The sequence below is a fragment of the Blennius ocellaris genome, assembly GCF_963422515.1.
Source record: "Blennius ocellaris genome assembly, chromosome: 17".
NCBI classification, from domain to species: Eukaryota; Metazoa; Chordata; class Actinopteri; order Blenniiformes; family Blenniidae; genus Blennius; species Blennius ocellaris.
In genome coordinates, this window is record NC_137666.1 from 16,667,706 (window position 1) to 16,689,926 (window position 22,221).

A 22,221-nucleotide genomic window follows, 5' to 3' on the forward strand; every position below is an offset into this window, starting at 1 on the left:
TTCTATATTGCTCAATTGTAACTTTATGGCAAATGATAAATCAAAAAACTGTAAAAGTAACAAGAACCTTTGTGAAAACAATTCAAAAGATCAGTTACTGTTTAAACATAAGCAAGAGGGATTTGATTCAATAAAGTTGTGCAAACATCAAAGTTTATAGCACATTTTCCAGGAAATATATTTATACGTGTAACTTATTGACTACTAAAACGCAGATCAAAAGGTTTGAATCAAAATGTGGTATAACTCAGTGACTTATGATTTTAAAAATGGAGGTAATTGCACTAAAGTATAAAGAAAATTATATGTTTAAATAAACAGACAATGTCATCTTGAGTGGGCCGGACTGGAAATATACTGCCATAATACCCTTTAAATTTAAAGTTTTTCTTTGTTGTGACAGAGGATAAGTGATTAAAGTGTCAATATTATTGCAAAACCAAACAAATATCATGAAAGTGATTACAATCTCATCATAAAGCCAATTTTAATGAAACTATCCAATGCAAAATACGATGAAATGAAAAAAAAAACAACTTCTCCTATAGCTGTTGCATTATGGAGGTTTACAAGCTCACCCTAACAGCATGGCTTGAAGGCTCGTTTGACAGCAATGAGATCACTCTCTATCACTAATATCTCAGTCAATTTGTTTAAAAAAAAATTTTTTTTCTTTGAATTTCTTACAATTTTCAGTTTTTTGGGCAGATTGGAGCCTCTTTGGCCGGTTGTGGCCCACCAGCCTTATGTTTGACACCTCTGTACTGAGGTGACGTGCAATAATGAATAAGTTTTAGAGATAACACACTCTAGCACATGTTAGTTTATCTGCATGGCTCGCGCTCTGGACTTTAGCTCTGCTTCTCACATTCCACACTGCTCTTTGCAAATGTGAAACGCGGAGTACAGATCGGAGCAATAATCCACATTAACCTTTAATCTATTCTCATTTAGCAGCTGTTGCACCAGTGAAGCATGATCAGAGAGCAAAAGCTTCTCACTTTGTAATTCAATCAGCCCTGTTTTAACCCGTTTGTTGCTGTCGCTTAAAAAGGAGAACAGGAGCTCAAGGTGAACTCAAATCCATTAAATGCTTTACCCCGCTAACATATTTACATGCTACTGTTTGCTGTCTGGGACACCGCAACCGCAAAAACCCAGCATGGTTTAAGGTGGAGACGCAGCCTCTTAAGCCTGTGTTTTTAAATGGATGCAAATCTTGCCTCATCTGCTGACGATGACTTTGCATGATTTCCCTCTTTGAGCATTAAGTGTGTCTGTGCAAGGATATAACGAATAAATAAAATACAGTATGTCCAATCATAATTTATAACTGCAGGCCAGTCATATTGGACAAAACTTGCCAAATACCGTATTTTCTGCCCTATAAGGCGCACCGGGTTATAAGGCGCACCTACATTGATTGACATAATTTACAACTTCATTCATATATAAGGCGCACCGCCCTATAAGGCACATGAAATAGACCAGTGGTCAGCAACATTTATAGCTCAAAGCCATTAGGTTACATTTTCCACTGATTCTAACACCCAGAGAGGTGCACACGCTTTATTTTAATAGTCTACCTGCAGCCTATGCCAGGACGACACTACACACAAAACCTTCTTCACTACTGGTTGACAACTTACAACTACCGGTAATAATAATAATAATAATAAACTAAACTACATGAACTAAGCAACAAAAACACAACACAACACAATTATTACCGACACCACAAACCAAATATAACCCCCAATAATTGCATTTAAAACACCACAAACAGCTGCAATGAATTATGGGAGTTTCTATCGGCTGCACTGAGGAGCTCAGGTTGAATTTGTCGCTGCAAGGCATGATGTCCCATCATGCCTTGCAGCGACAAATTCATGTTTTGTGTTGTTGGAGGTTATTGTGGGTTTTTGTTGGGCTTGTGTGTGTGTTGATTGTGTTTATGTGTTTTTGTTCCCCAGTTTAGGGAGTAATTATTTCATCTAGTTTATTTTGGTTTGTTAGAATGTTGGTGTGCAACCATGAGTGATTAAGGTGTTGTGCGGAGTGTGGTCCGCTCTGAAGATCCGGTTGCGAAGTTAGAGTTGTCAAAATAAAAGCTTCTGGTTGTTCAGCTGTCAAATAGCAGTCTTGAGTAGAACAATCATCCATATATAAGGCGCACCGGGCTATAAGGCGCACTGGCAGCTTTTGAGAAAATTTGAGGTATTTAGGTGCGCCTTATAGGGCGGAAAATACGGTATATACATTTTTTTGAGATCCTTGTGAATCTACCTTCACAGAATTTGACCTCTAATGTGCCTAGCAAAGAAAAAAAGACATTTATTGAGAACCAACCACAAAGCTAATCAGCGTAAGCGATCCTCACTCAGCATACCTGGTGTCAGATGCAAGATGTGCGAACTGATGACGCCAAGCTTCTTACCTGCCTCGGTGTATTTGAGTCCCACCTTCTCTTCCTCATCTTTAGTTTTGGGCGGCGGCCAGACGGCGTGCAGACGCCCTGGAGTGCGGTCCTCGCTGTCTGCAGGGGATATGACCTCCGTCTGTGGGGAGAAAACACATCAGCATGAACCAACTTGGACGATCAAGTTGAAACAAGATCGGATGAAGTTGTGTTTACATACACAAGCCTCAGCGGGACTCTTGTGCTCCCTGACAGGAGATTTGGAGGATCTGTCAAAAATCAATCTCAGGCTTTCCTTGTCGCTCTTCATTTTCTTCTTCACTGCCTCCAGATCCACGTTGTCTGCCTTTGTGCCGACGTGCTTTGGGCCAAATGCGTTTCTGAAGGTTTCATAGGCGAGGTCTGAGGTCTTCTTCTGCTGAACGGGAGAATTGGGACATTGTGCGTTTGGACTTTTCTTCTCCACGACCCTTTCTCCACTCTTGGGCTCCTTCTTGCTTCGCGCATTGACCTCCTGCTCAGTGCTTGACTTCCTGGGGCTCTCGTTGTTGAGCAGGTGGCTGAGTTGTCCCATCACGATGCTTTTCGTGCCCGAGACCGATTTCGGCTCTGGGTGTCTCTTGACTGGAGAGGTGGTCTTCTGCTCAGGGAGCTGTTTGGCTTTGTTCACGGTCTTCTTGAGGCTGAGCAGGGCCAGGTCTGCATCCTTCTCTTTCTGCTTTATCTCTGAAACCACCTCTCTCTCGTCTCCCACCGCTCCTTTCTTCAACACCCGCAAGCCACTGAAGAGGGCCGGCATCTGGAAGGAGGGAGGGGAGGAGAGGGGCGAGCCTCTGGATGGAGAGGAGGTGGAGGAGGAAGCAGAGGAAGTTGCTGATGGTGTGCTTCTTTCCTTTGTCTTTGAGTTTGTGTGCTTTACGACGGGACTGCCTAAGCTCTGCTTGTCTCCCGGGGACTTCCCTGGTGAAGGAATTGGGGATGCAGGTTTTTGTGAGCCTGAACTTTTCAAGTTGTCTGGTTTCTCCTCTTCATTCGAGGAAGCCTTCACTGAGCTTTCTGGATTGAGAGTGTGAGGGCTGGAAGGAACCGAAGAGAAATGCTCATCTACGTTGTGCTCATCATCAGATTTGCACTCGCTTGTCTCATCCTTGGGTGTTTGCTTTGATGGAGAGGTGGCGTCACCTTTAGGTCCTGCATCTTCCAAAGAGGGCTGCTGCGAGATGATGGAGGGAACCGGCTGAGAGCAGTCTATCTCAGAATACTCATCTGTCACAACATCCTGCGTGCTTTTCTCTGCTGCTACAGACACCGCTGCAGGGCTCGGCTTGGTCGGGCTCAGCTTGGTCGGGCTCGGCTTGGTCGGGCTCGGCTTGGTCGGGCTCGGCTTGGTCGGGCTCGGCTTGGTCGGGCTCGGCTTGGTCGGGCTCGGCTTGGTCGGGCTCGGCTTGGTCGGGCTGTCAGCTTCCTGCTTGGAAACTGAAGACAGTTTAATCGTCTTTGACTTAGATTTGCTGGAAAACCTGTCAGAATACAACATGTCTTCTACGAGGGAACGTGTTGAGGCCACCGTGTGCGTTCTGAACATCGGCACTTGCTTTTCTCCGCTGGCCTCTTTTTTCTCATCCCCATTCCTGTGGTCGTCTTGGTCTTTCTCGTCGTCTGGTGGGGCAGACTTCATGATCTGGGCCAGCTTCTTAGACAGACTCATGCTGCTGTGGTCAGCCTCCTCATCCTCATTTTCTGTGTCACTGTGTGTTTCCACCCTTGTGACCTGCACCAGGTCAGAGTCTACCGAGACTCCGGCTCCAACGCCTCCTTGTTTGTCTGAGTCATTAATGGACGATTCGACACTTTGTCCTCCGCTCTCATCAAGCGTGTTCTGACTATCCGTGGTTTGATCTTCGCCTTCTTGAGTCTGTCCTTCTGACAGCTCCTTATAGCCAGTCAGCACGGGCGCCTTCACATCTGAAGACGCCGCTCGATCCCACGTGAAGAGGCTGCTGAAGACATTCATGAAGGAACCCGGAGGCTGCTTGTCCTGCTCATCGGGGTTTTTACTTGCATCCATTGTTGTTCAAAGCGTCGCTCGAGCTAAGTCCAAACAGGTAGGAGTCGACTGAAAGTGTCCTAATGCTGCATCTCCCAGCCTCCAGTTATCCAGTCTGCTATTCCACCTTCACCGTTGGTCAGGAACAAAAGGCCTTTTGTATGGACAAATCTCCACAGCTCCTCTTACCTTCTCCTGAAGGCTGCCAAATGTAACAAATCTGTCAAGTAATCCTGTTTGTGACACGCAAACCTGTTGCAAATCGTCGACTTTCATAATATCACATAACAACTACTTCTGACTGGACGTTGTCAGGCGCGCCGTTTCATCTCTGTCCAGCGAGCGAGATTCCCATGACACTGCCAGTTGAAGTCAAGCTGTTCAGTGGCTTGGAAGCATGCCTTGCTGTAATCTCCCTGAGACAGCAAGAGAACCGAGTTCACCTGTGTTTCACACACGCATTTCCAACTGCTGGGAGCAAGAAGCTTCTGCGAAGAGTCTGAAATCCATGACTGAACCTTGCTTTGGAGTCGGTCTCGGTTTACAGGAAAAGCCTTGTGTGTGGGAAAACCTTTCTCAGGTTCAAGAAGGGAAAAAAAAAAAAGAAAAAAAAAAGAAAAGCATTTCACTGGTTTGCCCAGTCTGGGGACGCCTCCCTCCAGGTCCCGCCTTTCCAAGGGAGGGAACCAGCAGAGCCAGGCACTACAGGTGTCTGATTACCTCTGCTCACTTCCGTATCATGGCTGTAAACACGGAGGAGGAGCCGAGGAGGGTAGTAAACCAGCACTGCAGCTTTAAGCTACTGCAATAGAGGGCTTAGGACGGGGTAATTAGTCAGCCTGGGTATTAGCAGCAGGTCAGACAGAAGAGGATTGAATACAGTGGGTGAGAAATGACACTCTGATTCATTCATTATGCATGTTGACATAGTCTAGAAAATTAACTAGTTAACTAGTTTTCTGGACAAAAAGTCAAGAAAACCTTCCAGGTTGCAATGACCTCATGTGAATGTAAAGATCAGCAAAAAGGTACAAATGAAAGTGAAAAGTCCGAAATCAGGAAAATTGAGATTTGGAACTACAGGTTATTCTTTACTCACTACAATTTAGGACAATTTTACAGCTATAAAATCAAAATCGGTCCTTTATATTATCCAGTACCAAAGAGCTCACTTTGTTTTGAATCCTGCTTTCTGCTATGCAAGAGAGTTTTAGGCACATGTGGCTTTATGACATTGGCTGAGGGTTTGGCTTCTTTGTCCTCCCTTGTAGCCTTCCTGATTGTCTTACTTAATTGCATAAGTTTAATTTACACTCCACATGTACGGTTTACAGTATTATATTCCCCATGCTGGTTATTGTGGGGCAATGCAGTGATTTAATAATGTATTTTGGATCAAAACTCCAAAATCAAGAATTACTTTCAATTGTGTATTACATAGAGAGCCACAAATAGAAAAAAAGGGGCTTCTATGAAGAGGAATTAGGTTATGTAAGAGCACTGCGATGTCATACACACGCAGGAAATCCCCCCTGACACTGTGCTAGAAAGAAGCACCATTGATGAAGAAGGCAGTGACATAAACTGATATTGACATATCAGCCTAGTTCACAGTTGTGAACATTACACATTTAAAAAATCTCACTGATACACAGTATTGGGCAAACGGTTTAGGCAAGTGGACCGTAATGCTGCTTATCCATCATGTAATACCAGCAAGGAAGTTCTGCAACAGAGGAAAACAATCCAAGATATTCAGCCAGTTTGTATGAAAGAGGAACAATGGAGCCCTGATCTTAACACAATTATGAAAAACAAAAAAAAGCAACAACTGAATTTACAGAAAATCTGTGCTTCCAAGATGGTCTTTCAAAAAGTGAGCTGAGGAGAAATTAAATTGCTGATAGTGACCCCCCCCTCCACCCCCCTGCTAATTCACTTTGCATTAGTTTATTTATAAAAAAAAAAAAACTATTTGCACATCAATTTTTGGAAGCAGTCTTGCAGCCTCCCCACACCAGCCTAAAACTTTTGCACAGTACTAAACTTGTATGGTGCGGCACTCCTCCCTCTAATGGTGGTGGCTCATCTGCAGAAAATACCAATAAAATATCAAAAGTATTCCTTTTTTTTGGCTTTGCATCTTTTTAATATTCCTGGCATGAAGGAGACCATTGAAACTATCTCACAGGTCACAATGGAATAACTCCCTCTCTTGTTTTAGTAAAGCTTTTATGCTAATGGTTCTCTTTAACTGAGCCTCTGACTTTCAGTTTGGCTTTATCATTAGAAAATGGCATCATATGTGAAGAAAAATAAAACATTTTGTTAAGGATTTTATCCCTTCCAATCACACTGAAATATTTGAAACAATCATTCATTTAACAATTTTCCAGATTCAGAAACGGCTTACAAATTGAGCCACTTTCCACAGACAAGCCACAGAAACGGCTTACAAATTGAGCCACTTTCTCTAAATTATGATGCATCAACATCATATCTGTACCTTTTATCATATCTTAGACGTTCCTGCTATTTTAGATATTATATTTGAAGTCATTCAAATGATCAATAACAATCTTCCTCTGTATAAAACATCCCTTCTTTGTTTTTTTTAGTTAAATATTGAGATGTCACTATGTGGAATAAACATATTAAGTTAATTCTGTTACTAATTATGTGGAAAAGAGACTCATTCATTCCTTTGTCTTTCAAGTTTTTATTTCAATTCAAAATTGCATGAACACTCTGACATTCACTTTACCAACTTAAATAAAACCTGTCGTGTCTTACATAAGTTTTGTGGGTGTGGTTTTTATTTACGTCATTTACATTCTGCTGCGTGCTTTTATATGAACATATGAGATTCTCTTTTAACTGGATTCAATGTGTAAATTGAGTAAATAAATATGAGCCAGCTGGTTGTGAAAACATAGTCCAGTTGCAGCCAAAACATTAGACATGGCCGTCAGAACCTATTTGTGTGCCAGCACACCCTTTGTACCGGTATGTCAAGTGATTATCCTCACAGTCATTGCAGGGTTAGTGCATTCGGGGAACAATGCATAACTTGCACTGCACACTACCCGCCTACATCCACACCCATGTAATCCACCTCGCTGGCCAAAAGAAGGAACGTCTGACAGCGTGAAGGAATCTGGATAGATGGGAGCATTTTTTTTTTATATCATCTGCAGTTTTTTGTTTTTTTTAATATCTTCCAGTTAAAGTTCCAATTAAAGCATAAATAGCCTGGAAACATCTGCATTGTTTTTACTTGAATAGCCACGTTTGGTAGAGCGGGGTTACATAAATAAATCACATGTGTGAAAGACCTTGCAACATCTGCTCAACAAGAAAAACAATGAAATGAATGTGAGTGGATTCTTCGAGTGCAATTCGCAGATTTAAATCCAAGACCTGCTAATCCATTTCAAAGAATTCATGATCAGGTGGTTAAATGGCTGAGTGGAGAGAAATCCCCATGAGTGCCACGAGGGGAGAAAAAAAAAGTCTGATGCCAACAGTTCTGGAGGCAAAAATAACTGCATTGATGGTGCTAGTGCTAACTCACCGTACACTCCAGTTTAGGGTAGTAGGGCGTGTCCCCGATGATGTCGTCCTCGGGTGGGGTGATCCGCAGGAAGTCCAGGTGATCTGGGCGTGCCACCCTCGACAGATGCTCCTGAGTGTCGTCGCCATCCAGCATCCAGATGTCATCCTGACGCAGGAGGGAGTCTTCTGCAGAAACACAAATACAGAGCAATTCAAGTGAGACAGTGGTTTTCCTGTGTCACCTGCACCGGGCACGATGACGGGGAGAGGTAGAAAGAGCACGCATCCGAACCTCTTAGCATCAAACGGGCATCGAGGGAGTTTAGCTGCAGGCTCGAGGATACACCACCATTTTTATCTGTACTTCGCAGGCCGTCGCTCCCATCCCAGCAGAACGCCACTGATCCAATGAGGAAACAGGCTCGTGAAACTACCGGACGTTTTAGGTTAATGAGGGTCTCCAAGAGTGCTTTCAAAAAGGATTTGTTCATGTTTTGTTTTAATCCAAGTTGCAAAGTGAATCAGCAGGAGAGAAATCCGCAATGGACACGTGGCTCATCATTGCACTGAAAGCAGCATCAGTTTCACTGCAAACTCAATGCGTAAGTTTGCAGTGAATTGGTTTTTAATCAACCTGCACAGATTTAATTACGTAAAGCTCTGGACTCTTCTTTTTTTCTGCCTATGGCTCATACACGAGCTGTATGTTTGTGGTTATTTTCCTCTTCTCCAGAGTAAAGTCTGAGCTGATCAGACGTTGCAATGCTGGTAATAAATTATGGATAACCAGCATTATATTACACTGGCCTCAAAGTTGTGCACACTGCTGTATATCTGCAACATAACCTCAGTAAAAAAATAAAATAAAAAAAAGCCATGAAACTCCAATGCACTAAAGTAAAGTAGATGTGTGGTTAGTGTACGCTTGCGTGTTTACTTATTCATTTGCAGGTGGAGTGTGGACGCCTCACTTGACCCCAGTTTACACTGGGAGAGGCTGCCCTCTTCTGACCAGGCACCATTATGAGTCAAGTGTGATCACAAAGACTGCTGGCAAGACAAAAAGGTAAAGCAGCTGTAAAAATGCGCTTCAAAATTTCAACAGGAGGCACTCCGTTCTATTTCTGAAGTCCTCGTGTGCATACCCGAGCACCTGGCCTTTAATATTTACTGCTTAGAGACACACTGCAGATGCAGCATGAGCCTGCATGCAGAGATTTAAAAAAAGAAAAGAAAAGAAAAACTTGGCTTGGACTGGCTCATCCAGGATACTGCTGCAAGTGATAATAAGGAAATCATCAGGCATTTAAAATGTATTCAAGTTTGAGTCAAGGTAAGAGAAGGCAAATATAATTTAGGAGGATTAATGAAGTTAAACCTTCAATAGTTCACAGTCAACTTTCAGCACAGCTGTAAAATACAGAATAGCTTAGACAAAGAGAGACAATTAATACTATTAATCATGTTATTCTTATGTTATGGTTTTCTGATTTTTCCCTGTTGTTGTTGGTTTTGAGTTGTTGTTTGTAAGTTGTACTTGTTCTATATATTATTGGTTATTCATAGAATTTATACAGTCAGCATGAAAACTGGCTTATTCCTTTTATTGGTCAGTTTAAATGAACTCTGTGGGTGTTTAGATTGTCTGTGTTGAATTATGACCAGATTCACTTTGTTTGTTTGTTCATTCTTTCAAATAACAATTATGATAATAACTTTATTTGAATAGCACTTTTTAAAACTGGGTTACTGGGTTAAGTGTATGACATTAAAAGCACAATAAAGTAAAGAACATGCACTCAAAAAATAGAGATGGGAAAATATAAAAACTGAAAAAACAAGAGAACACAAGTTTAGAAAAGCAAACCAATAAAATATGTTTATATAAGACATTAAGGAGGATAATGACTTTGCTTGTCTGAGACAGGCAAGAAACTGAATAATTGTTAATATTTGCATGCTGTATGATTTCAATAATTTCAAAGGTTTGTCATCAAAATGATCAAATCTTCCCTGAGATTGTGCAGACGAGGCTGACACTTTCATTATACGTTCTCACTATTCAAAGAATGCGTAATGTATTTCAAATGAATCAAAACATGTAATCTTTCTGATTCCACATTAAAAAGATTGAAAAAAGCTGTCAAGGCAATCAGTGCTGCTTCACACTGGATTTTCCTCATTTACAAGTAAAAGGAAAACCACACATGGATATACTTTCATGTGTTGCGAGTGTGTGCAGTGGAACAGAATGATAGATTTACTCCAATAAGAAGTAGAGAAATTAGAAAGAGTCCATGTCTAACCTGCCGTGAACCTCACCACATGTCATGAATTCCAAACATTTCTGGATTTGCTGCATCAAAAGAATCGGCCATGGCTGAAACTGGGAGGAGAGGTCCGGCGACAAGAACAAAAGGAAGTGGAAGACATGGCGCTCGGGGGGGGAGGGTAAAACACCCCGCTGACCTTGATTTCCTCCAGCTGTAAGACAACACCTTAACCTGCTCGGGCCGAGTTATGAGGAGAAATATACATTACTTCCTCCACAATAACACGCCAAAATATCCCGTGACCCACGGCTGTAATGAGTATCCTTGCAGAGGACGGTGTTGCTTGACTATTTTCCCAGCAGCCACTTCTGAGGCGGTAGAAGTCCCCTTGAACACTCCTTTTGCAGTTCTAAAGCACAGCCTGATGCTTTAAATTCAGATATGGGAGCACGCCTGCACGCACGCACACAAGAAAGGGGAGGTTTTACTGTTAAACGGAAGCGTTAAAATTCAGCCTCGGTATTCCAACACAATCAGTCATTATGAGACGGTACCGATGCCTGCAGTCCCCCCCCCCCCCCAGTTATCTGGGACTTTGACAGCAGGGGCCGGGGTGGTGGTAGGATTAGATTAATAAGTTTTCATTATTATAATGCGGCGCTGCATGGGCCCGCAGTGGGAACTGCTGACTGGTAGCTGGGATGGATCCAAGCGCAGAGTTAAGCTCAAGCCGGGCCAAGGAACAAAACTATACACCAGAATGAGCTTTGTCTGCTACATGTGGAGGAGAGAGGCCTGTGGTCAGAGGCACAAACACATTTTGCAATAAGGAATCTGAGCATGCATGAATAATTAGTTACCTGCTGGTGCATGAGTAGCTGAGCTTCACCTATAAATTGAATATCTCAAGATGGCACAAAACTGCTACCGTCAGGGCAGGGAAAGAGAACAAACCTGTTTCCCCGCCGCAGTGAAGCTTTTATATGTATATTACTGTTGTGTGCAAGAAATAAAGTATGGCACGTGTGCACAGTAACATGATAACTGCAGACCAAGATGGGGTAATGACGGCGCTGCACTCGATTACGTGCCTGTTGATTTATCTCTCTCTCTGATAGGCAAGGGTGCACTGCGCACAGTGAGCTTAAAATCACTGGCTCTCGGGAGAAATGGCCACTCATTGGCATTTAATCTCCCTCCCTTCAGCTTTAAAAGCCTTGACTCAATCACAAAGTCTATAACTGAGATAGCCACGGGCTCATCCCAGCATGAGGTGGACATCAGTCCACCAAATAATGTTTAGAGCCAGAGTTTATGTGGGTTGAATGCAAAAGGTAAATATAGATGCTACACTGTTCAGCGCCAGGGTTTCCAGATCTGACTCACTATTTCCAGCATAAACGCGCCCACCTCAATGAAAACCAGCCCAAATCTCAACCTTGCAGTTTGAACCATGTTTGAACCTTCTCGCTGTGAGGCAAGAGTGCTCGCCCGGGTTCAAGGCCTGGGTCTGGTGTGCAAAAATTAGAATTGCAACATTCACACAGTCACAAACCAAATTGTAGATGGGTCACAATAATCAGAACTGGATTGTGTTTACGTGCAGTGTGAACGTAACCTCTGTTAACCTCCTATAATGGACGAGTGATCTGTCTGTAGTCTACGTTCACACAATGTTGAACTTGCCCCTGCCTGTTTACCCCGGCAATGCAAGTCGACACCACAAGATGGTGTAACACACCTAAAGCTATACACAACCACTGTGACCCACCTGAACGCAGAGAAGCAAAGGCTCACCTGGTTAGCTATGGACAAGTCACAAAGGAGACATGTTTATAAATATAAGCCACGACTGAATTATGAACCAGTCATTTTCAGTCACTAGTCTCTCTTTTCCCACACGGTTCAACTATTACATCACAGATAATTATGTCTCAAGCGTGCACATGCTAAATATCTGGAGCAGATGTAGCAGCCTGACAGAAAGAACAATAAAGAAAAATGACAAGTTTTGCACTATTTTTATGGTAATAGATATTTTCAAATTAACTTTATCTTAAAAAAAAAAAAAGATTGTGTATACATACATATATATATTTTTTTTCTCTTTTTTTCTTTTCCCCCCACATACATGGAGCAGTTTGTGTAAACTACGGTAATAGTGAACAATTTATCTGCTCAAAATCTGCCCAGAATTTTGGTTTAACACACAAAAACCCTTCACTGTCTTCAAGTGAAACTGGAGGGAAACAGTGAAGCTTAATTAATTGTGTTGCACTGAGGCCACGCTTACACGTACCTGGGTATTTGAAAAAAAACCAAAAACCAAAAACAGGGATATTTCTCTGTACATTGTTTTCCGTGTTTATGCCACTTCCGTGTAAAAGGACATCCTTCTCAAAAGGTTGAAGTCGAGCCAACAAGCGTGTTCCCCAGGAGCGAACTGCAACAAACCGACAGTGAAAATCAGAAAGCGCGAGAGAGCAGCTGCCAGACGGGATTGCTGTTTCTGTAGGAGTGTGTGTCTTGTTACGTTTGCCGTAAATCTAAGTTTGGCATGCCTCAAGGGTCATCTGGTGTCTGAACCTGACAGGTGGGTGTCGCTGTCGGAGGTGATGGAGTTATCTGCCACTCAGTCCCATCAGCTGGTCGACACAGACGCATATTGAGCACAGCGATCTGAGACCCGACTCTCCCCATCTTCACTGTGTTGGAAGATTAGACTTTAAATCAAAATTGCCACACAGGGCTTGCAAAGAAATGCAAGCCTAAATTATTGATACTGCAGGCTAAAAAAGCACAAGTGTCTATATAACAAATAAATTATGCATCCATGTGAACACAGAACAAGACTGCCCTATTTATCCACTGAAATCTATAAACTCATCTAAAGAAAGTGGGCCATGTGGCATCAGGCAGCCTACACACTCCTCAATCACTTTCACCCAAGAAGGGAAATTATAGACTTTTATATATATCATTTTTAAATCACCCAGCCTCCGTTCTTCTTGTCATCAGCATATTTCTCTTGAGAGGTTTGATTTCTGCAAGTGCACTGTGGTGGCAAATACTAAATAAAATGACACAATCACATTACTGAAATCAGGTATTATTGAGTAGCAACCAAAAACAACCAATGATGTAATGGTTTAAACCTTTTTGAATATTATCAAACAGATTTAACATTTTATTACAATACTGACTGGTGATTACATTATAAAATGAGCTTTGTTAAAAAAGTTAAATGGAAACCATTAAACATTGTAATGACTGCAGCCAATAACAAGAGATAAATGTGGTAGCAGTTCTTGTGTTTTTTCTTTTCTTTTGCAGTCTTTACACTGTTTGTCCATAAAAAAATTTAAATAATGAATGTAAAATCGTCATGTTACTTCAATATTCATTTCTTAAACTGAATGTGTGAAAACTGAACACAATCAACATGCTTCTAAGCACATTTTCTTTGATATCAGTAAATAATATACATGGTATCTGACCGACTCGTTTTCTCATTATATGTGAATACATGTCTGGGTAGTTTACTTATTTCATTTAAATTCATGTGTCATTCCATTTGAATGTAGGAATGGGGCCGATCCGATCCACCTGCAGAGATTTCTGATCCATGTCTATATGATTTTACAGTTTTTATGGTACAACTCTATTACTTTTTCTATGAATGAGTTATATACTGTATTGACATTATTTACATATACTGCATCCCAGTTCTATTTTTTAAGACCTTCATTTAGAGCCTCCAGGGCTTTTAATGATATGGGGCCTCATTTATAATATAATGATGCATAAATATACGCACAAAACGGGTCCTGAAAGATGCGTACGCCACTTCCCACGCAAAGATTGTGATTTAAAAAAATAAACTTTGTGCGAGAATGTGTGTAATATTAATCCCATAATTTTCCAGCTATGCGTAAAATGGAAGGATTAATTGCATCAAATGCTTTTTTAAGATGAATAAAGACACCACAATCGCATATTTATTCTGATCAAGTGCATTAGTGATTTCTTCAATTACTTCAATTATGGCCATTGAGGCTGTTCTTTTGGTTCTAAAACCATATTGACATTCAGGATTTGATGTTTCTCAAGAAACCTTTTAAGATGAGATTTGAAAAGCTTCTCTTGAACCTTTGAAAATTGAGATAATAAAGATATTAGCCTGTAATTGGTAAAACAGTGTTTGTTGCCATTTTTGAAGAGTGGAATAACTTTTGCTATTTTCATTTAATATGGAAAACAACCAGTCTGGAATGATAAGTTGCAGATATAAACTGAGGGCTTTATGATATATGGTATAACTTTTTCAACCAATGTCATGTCGATATCATGGCGGTCAGTATATCATTTCCTTTTGTACTTTAGCACAACGTCTCACACTTCCACAACCACTATTGTGACAGAGTAGCTAAAGAATTCCCATTTTCTTTGGCATACGTCGATTCATCTATCGAGTACTTGAGTACAGGGGCCGGATTTGAGCATCTTGAATTTTGGGCCATTGACTTTATTTTGGACACTCCTGCTCTACATGACACTCGCTGATTATTATTGCTCATTTGAAATGCAGTTTTTCCAGCCTAATGAAATATCCATAGCTAAAAGGTTTTCATTCTGCCTGGCAATAAGGGGGGATCTGTTTAACTTCAACTGGTGCAGGTTTAGAATAATTGGGACGCTGACGAGACGTCACTTGAAGCTATTCAAGCTTCTAAAAACAAGAGATGCTACATTGCTGACATTTTCCAAGAAGCTTGTGCAGCAAGGTGATTTTTTTTTTAAGAGAAAAACGGGTTATAAGTCACAAGAAGAAGACCTTTGTGCCGTGGATTCTGGACTGCAGCTCGGAGAGGAGCGCTTTCAGTCTGCACGGACACACACTTCATTATCTGGACAGAGCTGGCCTCTGTGCTCACGGACTGAAACAATGCTGCACGGCGCTGCACTTTGTGTTGAATGACAGCGAGCCAGGATGGCAGGGCGATGCTCTCCTGCTCCACACTGATCAGTTTCATATGACCTTGCAGGGACATATTGGGTAATCTGATTATGGTATTGGCTGCCATATGTTAGATAATAATAAGCAGGGAGTTAAAGAAGGGAGGGGCCAGCACTGAAAATAACTGAATGGGCCCGATCACTGGGGCAGCTACGGTCGATATTGTTGTAATGGCAACTTTATTGAGGGACATCGAAACACATTTCAGCTTATTGTTTTTCTTTACTCATGTACTCTGGCCAAATGTTATAAAGTTATAACAGTTACGAAGCTCTAAAATCTCACTGAATCCTCCACCTTTAATGTAGGACAGGTGTCTGCAACCTTGATGACCGAAAGAGACGTTTTTGTCACTTTCAATCGAATAATTTAACTGGAGCCGCAAAACACATTTCACCTTTAAAATGAGGCTAACACAGGTCTTAAAGTTTCCGATATAGTGTTGACATATGAACATAAACTGTGTCTTATGATGTATTGATTTAAGTTTCAAATATAATTTAGGATAGGATTGTGTACCTGATTTTAGTGCTTCCAACCATTTTTGGGGTATTTTTATTTAAAAAAATGTAAAAAACAAATTTTTTTTAATGAATAACTACTAGATAAATAAATGGATGTATTCATAATAAAAATACAATTTATTTTGCTGCCCTATGACAACCAATAAAGTACTAATGGCCAATCACATAATGTTAACGAATAATATAAGAACTTTGAGCATTTTAAAAGCAATTATGTAATAATAACTTGCCAATAATAATACACGGAGAAGCATTTTTTAACTTTATGTAATAAATGCTGTCAATATTGTAATAATTTGTAATTTTTTAGAAATAAATATTTTTTCGCAGGTTTTGTACAGTTTGCGTATCAAAAATAGAAGTAGTAGTCGTAGATGGTACAGCCGCTCTACCCATTCATTAAAAGAGAATTCAGTTGTTTGTTTTAGGTAAAGATTAAAGGAAAAGTAAACAAAATGCAACCTAAAGGCAAATCAACAGAGACGAGCACCCACAAATGGATTCTGCAGAGCAAATGAAGGAAACCAGGAGAATCGTTACTTTTAGAATTGCCACTGCCGGCTCCATGATTGAGCTTATTAATAACCGCAGAGCTCCAGTGAGGGAGCCCAGATTAAAGAGCCTGCATCATAATGGGCTCGACATGAAGCTCCACACTGACCCACTTCGGCCCCTCGGCTCGGCCCTCTGATGTTCATTTATCTCGATTAACATCTGAAGTGTAATTAATTATCAAAGGGCGAGATCGTGAACGGCAAAGACCCGACTATATTGACGGGCAGACTTTGTTCTGGATTAAAGGGTGGAACATGGTGTATGAGAAAAGACAAAATGTGAAGAGCCTTTTTCAGTTGGAGATGCACACAGACAGCTTGAGGGTAAGAACATCTGGAGTCAGTGAGATTTAATGCACATTGTGTGTGCGCTCACACCGAGTAATTTCAGTGTCATTGCAGTGCGGATGGATCCAAATCATCTCTACAGGATAAATCCAGGCTATTTACGATTCCATGTACCAGTTAGCTTAGCTCTGCACTATTCAGCTCTCACTCTCCCCTCGGCTGATGCTCAGTGGGATTACTGCGGGCTGTGTCGGTTAGATAGTACATGTTGGCCTGTGATGTAACGACTGTAATACTCCAGCTTCCTCAGAAATGCTGCATTGTTCTTCAGTGAAGGAACAGTCGAGAGTGAAATATGCCCAACCATTAGACACTCTATTAGCAAAATAATCAATGGAGAAACATCAGTCTGCGGCTGCAGATTAGAACAATGAGCTGGGATGGAGTAAATAATCATATTATAGAATTACCTAATGCAACACTAACGAGGGCATTCGTATGGAAATAGTTGGATTCTTATTAGGTTTCAGGAGAATATGGACTTGGAATTACGACACACTGGAGGCAAACATTATTACTGTCCAGCTATTTACTGAAGTATTTCCGAAAAGTGGCATTTCCGCCCATTTTCAGTGGCTCTAAGCACAACGCCCCAAATCGTAACAAAAGGTTTCAATTTCACTTGAAAACATTGTCATGTAAACGGAGCGTCAGTGTTGAGTTATGACCCTGACTCTTATGGAAACAGTACAGGCCCCAGTGGAAAACATTGGGAACAGCACTTCCTTCAATTCAAAAACTGCATATAAAGGAGCACGATAGAGTTCAAGTCATGCCACTGTTGTTGGTTAAGTCACTTTTGCGCAAACAAGTCCTCTTTTTGGTTAATACTTGCAGTGCAACCTGCACCCCCAGATTAAGGCTTGTACTAGTTTTGGAATCTCAAAACTACAACTTCACACATGCCGAACTATTTACTACGGCCGTGGTGCGCTCAGTTTCTGACGTAGTGGGGAGCGCTTTTAAAAGTTTGCGTTTTCAGAGGCTCCGGGCACCAGTGTCTTGTAAACGGACATCAAAACGCAACGAAAGTTTTCAGTTTTCAGTAAATGCGGCCTTAACCAGCAATGATCTCACATCATCGGTGGAAACGCTGAGCTTCAACGCACAACGTCAGAGATGCTGACTTCCAAGTATTGCGTGGAGCAAAAAAAACCCCAGAAGAAGATAAAATACAACATGATTGTTTAAGACCTGTTTTTTTAATGCTTAACTTATTTGCCTGCAACTTCACTCAACAGACACTAAAGGAAACTAAACACTTCTATCTAGCAGGAAGACACCTTTTAATTTACTGATTATTGACCTCAACTCACCTGACAAATTATTTCTTATAATGTGAAAAACATTGCCACTTGCCATGAGACCAGGTAAATATAAAAAAAAAAAAAAAGAAAAGAAAAGAAAGAAAGCCAAGCCAGTGATCACACTACAGTTGTATTCGGTCATGGTGAAGTTAACACGAAATAGACCAAATTGTGCCAAAAGGTAATGTGATGTACTTAAGCTCCTGTGCTGGCTGGGTGTGCGACGCTTAGTCAGGTAACTGTGATGTGTTTTTTGGGGGAAGCAGGTCATTATCGGTCCTAATCGGCAATGCTTCAGTTCCCGCTGCGCTCACGAGAACGCTGATCAGGCTGAACTTGGTGTCAACTTTAAGCCTTTGATCCGGGACACTCCCACTAATCTCTGCCTCTCCTGTGGAGCCGAGAGAGTTAAAAAGGACCATCAGTGAAACTATTCTCAGGACCTGGTGGCCTCTTGTACGACTCTGTTGTCGAGGCGTGGGGGGGGGCTTCATTTGTAGGTCACACGTCAAAAGCAAATCCAGGACACGGCATTACACAAAGTAACAGCAAAGGAAAACTCTTTCTTTGTTCAGAACAAAACACGCTCCCAACGCTCTCCTCTTTGAAGGCGTCTTTCATTTTTGATCAATTTTTTCCCCCCAGCATCCCGCAGTGCCACATGAACGTTCTGATAAAAGCTCCACACTTCAGAAATGATTAAAGCAAAGATATTAACGTTCACACCGGGGCCAAGCCGTGTCTGAGCGGCGATTCCTCACCTGTTGTTGTGGAGTTGCTGGAGGAGTTCCACTTGGAGCTGCTCGGCCGCCGGCTGAGGTTCAGATCCAGACGTGTCAGGGTGCGCTTGTTGCCATTCCGGTCGATGACCTCGGTGAACATTTTGGGCTCGTCTGTGTTGCTGGAGCTGTCCTGATCGGGGTCCACGTCCTTGTCCGACAGCATCACGATTCGATGGTTGAGCTGTGGACTCGGTTGCTTGGAGGACAAAGGGGACAAGACGGGGGACATGCTCTGGAGGCTGTTTGAAGCGGGGAATGACGTGTTGAAGACCCCGGCGAGAGAAGGTGACGTGGGGCTTTTTGCATGGAACCTGGCTGGCGGCGAGGGTTCAGTGGTGGTGTGTGACAGGGGCAGCCGGAGCCCAAAGGCTTTGTTACATATTTCTTTACCGACTCCAAGCAGCTGATCTCTGTTTGACACCCTCCACTCGTCACACTCCTGCTGGCTTCTACTGGTTCCTGGACGAGCCCCGGATGACCCAGCCCCGTCTGGACTGGTGGGGTTTACGTGCTGGACTTTCCCCTCCACATCCTGCACCTTAGCAACAACTCGGATCCCTGTGTTTCTCTGGTTAATTTCACCGTAAAGCTGTTGGGCCGACTTAGCTTCTGATACATCCTCCACCAACGTGTCGATTTGAGAGTCGAACCGTTTGACCGGCCGGAGGTTGCTTCCGCTGTCTCGTCGGGTCAGACCCTCCAACAGGGTGCAGGAGGACGACTCGTAGCCCAGCTCACCGTCACACTCCGAGAAGTCATTACAGAAATCTACGTCGGGGTCAAATGTCCGGCTGTCCTCCATGAAGTCCCAGGGTTCACGAGTGATCTGGAAGGGTTCCTCCATCGGCAGGATGGTATTACTGACTGGGATGTCAGACACTCGCACGGAGGCTGTAGGACCTGGAGTCTGGTCTACATCTGAAACTGCACATATGGTCGTAGTTTTCTCAGTTGGAAGCTCCAAGTATGAATTCTTCCTGGAAACTTTCTTTTTGATCTTACTGTGGAGAAAATCCTCCGCACTGTCCAGCTTCTTGCCTCCCAGCTTCTTCAGCTTTTTGCTTTTGGACACACTCTTCTTATTCTCTGGAGGCACGGCGAGGGGGCAGTTGCTGCTGCTGAGAACTTGACCTCCTGGGTTATCCTCCTGACCTTCTGCATAATCCTGGAGTTTCCCATCCTGGTTACCCATCCTGACTCTGCTGGCACAATCCCTACACAACGATAAGAGGTCCGCAAGCAACTGGTGATGCTCAGCCGCCAGCCAGCAGAGCTCTGCGACTGCCTCCTTTGTTGCCCGCCGGGAGGAGAGGAGTCGGCCTGAAGAGTGGAAAGACTGGCCTCTTTGTTTGGAGTCTGCGAGATCCTCCTTAACCCGGTCATGGTCATTACCGATGCCTTCTGGATGAGGGGCGCGGCTCTTGTACTTGAAGCTCCGGGCCGGCCTCTTGGGAAAATACAAGCTGATGGTGCTGAGTTCTTGAATGGGTGCGTACAGGAGCAAGACTGAGTGCGTCCCCTCCATGATGGGCGCCATGGTAATCAGTCCAGCACTGTGTAAGTGGTCAGCCTCCAGACAAGAGTGAGTGGACTCGGACTGTGCAGGAGGATCTTGGAATATTCATCACCTGGCCTGGTCTGATCTGATGCTGTCAGAGAGAAAGCAGCAGCTTGAAATGAGTCAAGTTCAACAGAAATGAACTTTATATTCATGAGAAATCTAAGATACTAGATACTATTATTGAGAAACATAGTGTTAAATCTATTGCCACACAACATGAATTAATACACAACCATCAGAATAATACAACCCCATCTCGGTCTCCTCTCCAGCATCACTCTGACAGGAAGAAGGCATTTCATCAACATTTCACAAGCTGCGGCACAGAAAGCTGCCAGTGTCACACAAGGTGACGACACATGCTGGGATGATCCCAGAAAGATGTTTGCAAGCAAAACATGCGCACATTTCTGGTCCAAATGTCAACCCAACTGTTTTTATTATGACGTAAATCCCCTGGGTTGCTGTCACCTTGCAACAGAGATTAATGCATGTGTCGGAGATAAAATAGCAGCAGAATTACACAGCGCTTCAGTTTTGTGGCGACTAATGCTCTACCACAATAAATGGTACATTTATAAATTTTAAAATGCCATCTGAACAAATTGCGAATTTCCAGTTATTCTGGGGAGGAAGTGCGCTGCATTGAGGTGAACCTGCAGAAAGAAAAGCGCAGTAGCAGTAGCGGGTGAAAGATAAAGTCTTACTTACCGGATTTGCAGGCAAGCCAAATATTTCTTCTTCCCATCCCAGTGCTGCTGAGGCCAGCTCACCGCTGCTTCACTGCGCCCGCCCCGCTGACTGACAGGCCGTCGGACCAATGGGAGAGCGCGCAGCTTGCGTCCGGCTCTGTGATTGGTGCGCTGCTCCGCGTGGCTGTGAGTCGGTGCAGCTGCAGCTTGCAGGTAGGACATGTGATGGAAATGTGCTGAGCCGCAGGCTGATGTCAAGCTTTAAACACATCGGGTTTGACTGCTGTAAAGTTATGTCCGCTCTTCTAGGAAATTACGCCGATTGCCAAGATGTCACTAAAGTGTTTGCGGCCCGGCAGAGTCCGTTTTAAAGGTATGAAAGCATTGTACTCGTTGGAGGAAACGAACTGACGCTGGTCAGCTATTTCTTACGAAGCAGTGACACCTAGTGGGCAGTTTGTGTGTTTTATTATGTTTTTAATAACCTAGTATCGAGATAAAACAGAAACAATATTGCTGGTTGAAAATCCAATTTGTTTATCCTAATAAAAATAAATAATAATAATACAATAAACCAATTCACTATAAATTAATACATTTGAAGAAATCCAATCATTTCATATAATTACATAGCTATCTATCTATCTATCTATCTATCTATCTATCTATCTATCTATCTATCTACCTATCTATCTATCTATCTATCTATCTATCTGTCTATCAAAAATATAAATGCAACACTTTTGCCTTTGCTCCCATTTTTCACGAGTTGAACTCTGAAGATCTGATGTTTTTCTTCCCCAGAAAATGCCTTTCCCTGGCAAATATTGCTGTAAAATTAAATGCATTGTTTGTATGCTCAATCAATAGTTTGCCTATCAGACTGGCAAGGGTGTCGACAATGCCAAACTATTCTGGACAAAGTTCATAAGCACCTGGAGAAAACAAGGTCCCATGCAAAGGTTTTATTCACCGACTTCTCTTCGGCTTTTAACAAGATGCAGCCTCACACTTGAATTGACCACCTTGCATCATATTTTAATCTACCTGCTCAGTTTTTAGTTTTAGTTTTATACTTTTTAACAAACAGAATCCAGCAAGTGAACAGACACGTGTCCAGCAGAAGGCTTTCAAACACGGGC

General features: G+C 42.5%; 1 protein-coding gene across 1 annotated transcript in view; it reads right to left on the bottom strand.

The window, feature by feature from the left end:
* LOC308142311 (formin-1) overlaps positions 1 to 20,363 on the bottom strand; it is a gene marked incomplete at its 5' end in the record, with an annotated part of 66,224 nt that extends 45,861 nt beyond the window's left edge. The window contains 3 exons of the mRNA XM_080512659.1: positions 2,438 to 2,558; positions 8,041 to 8,207; positions 18,806 to 20,363. Coding sequence (XP_080368785.1) covers positions 2,438 to 2,558; positions 8,041 to 8,207; positions 18,806 to 20,363 — 1,846 coding nt within the window. The remainder of the gene's footprint in view (positions 1 to 2,437; positions 2,559 to 8,040; positions 8,208 to 18,805) is intronic.
* Between the last annotated feature and the right edge of the window lie 1,858 nt (positions 20,364 to 22,221).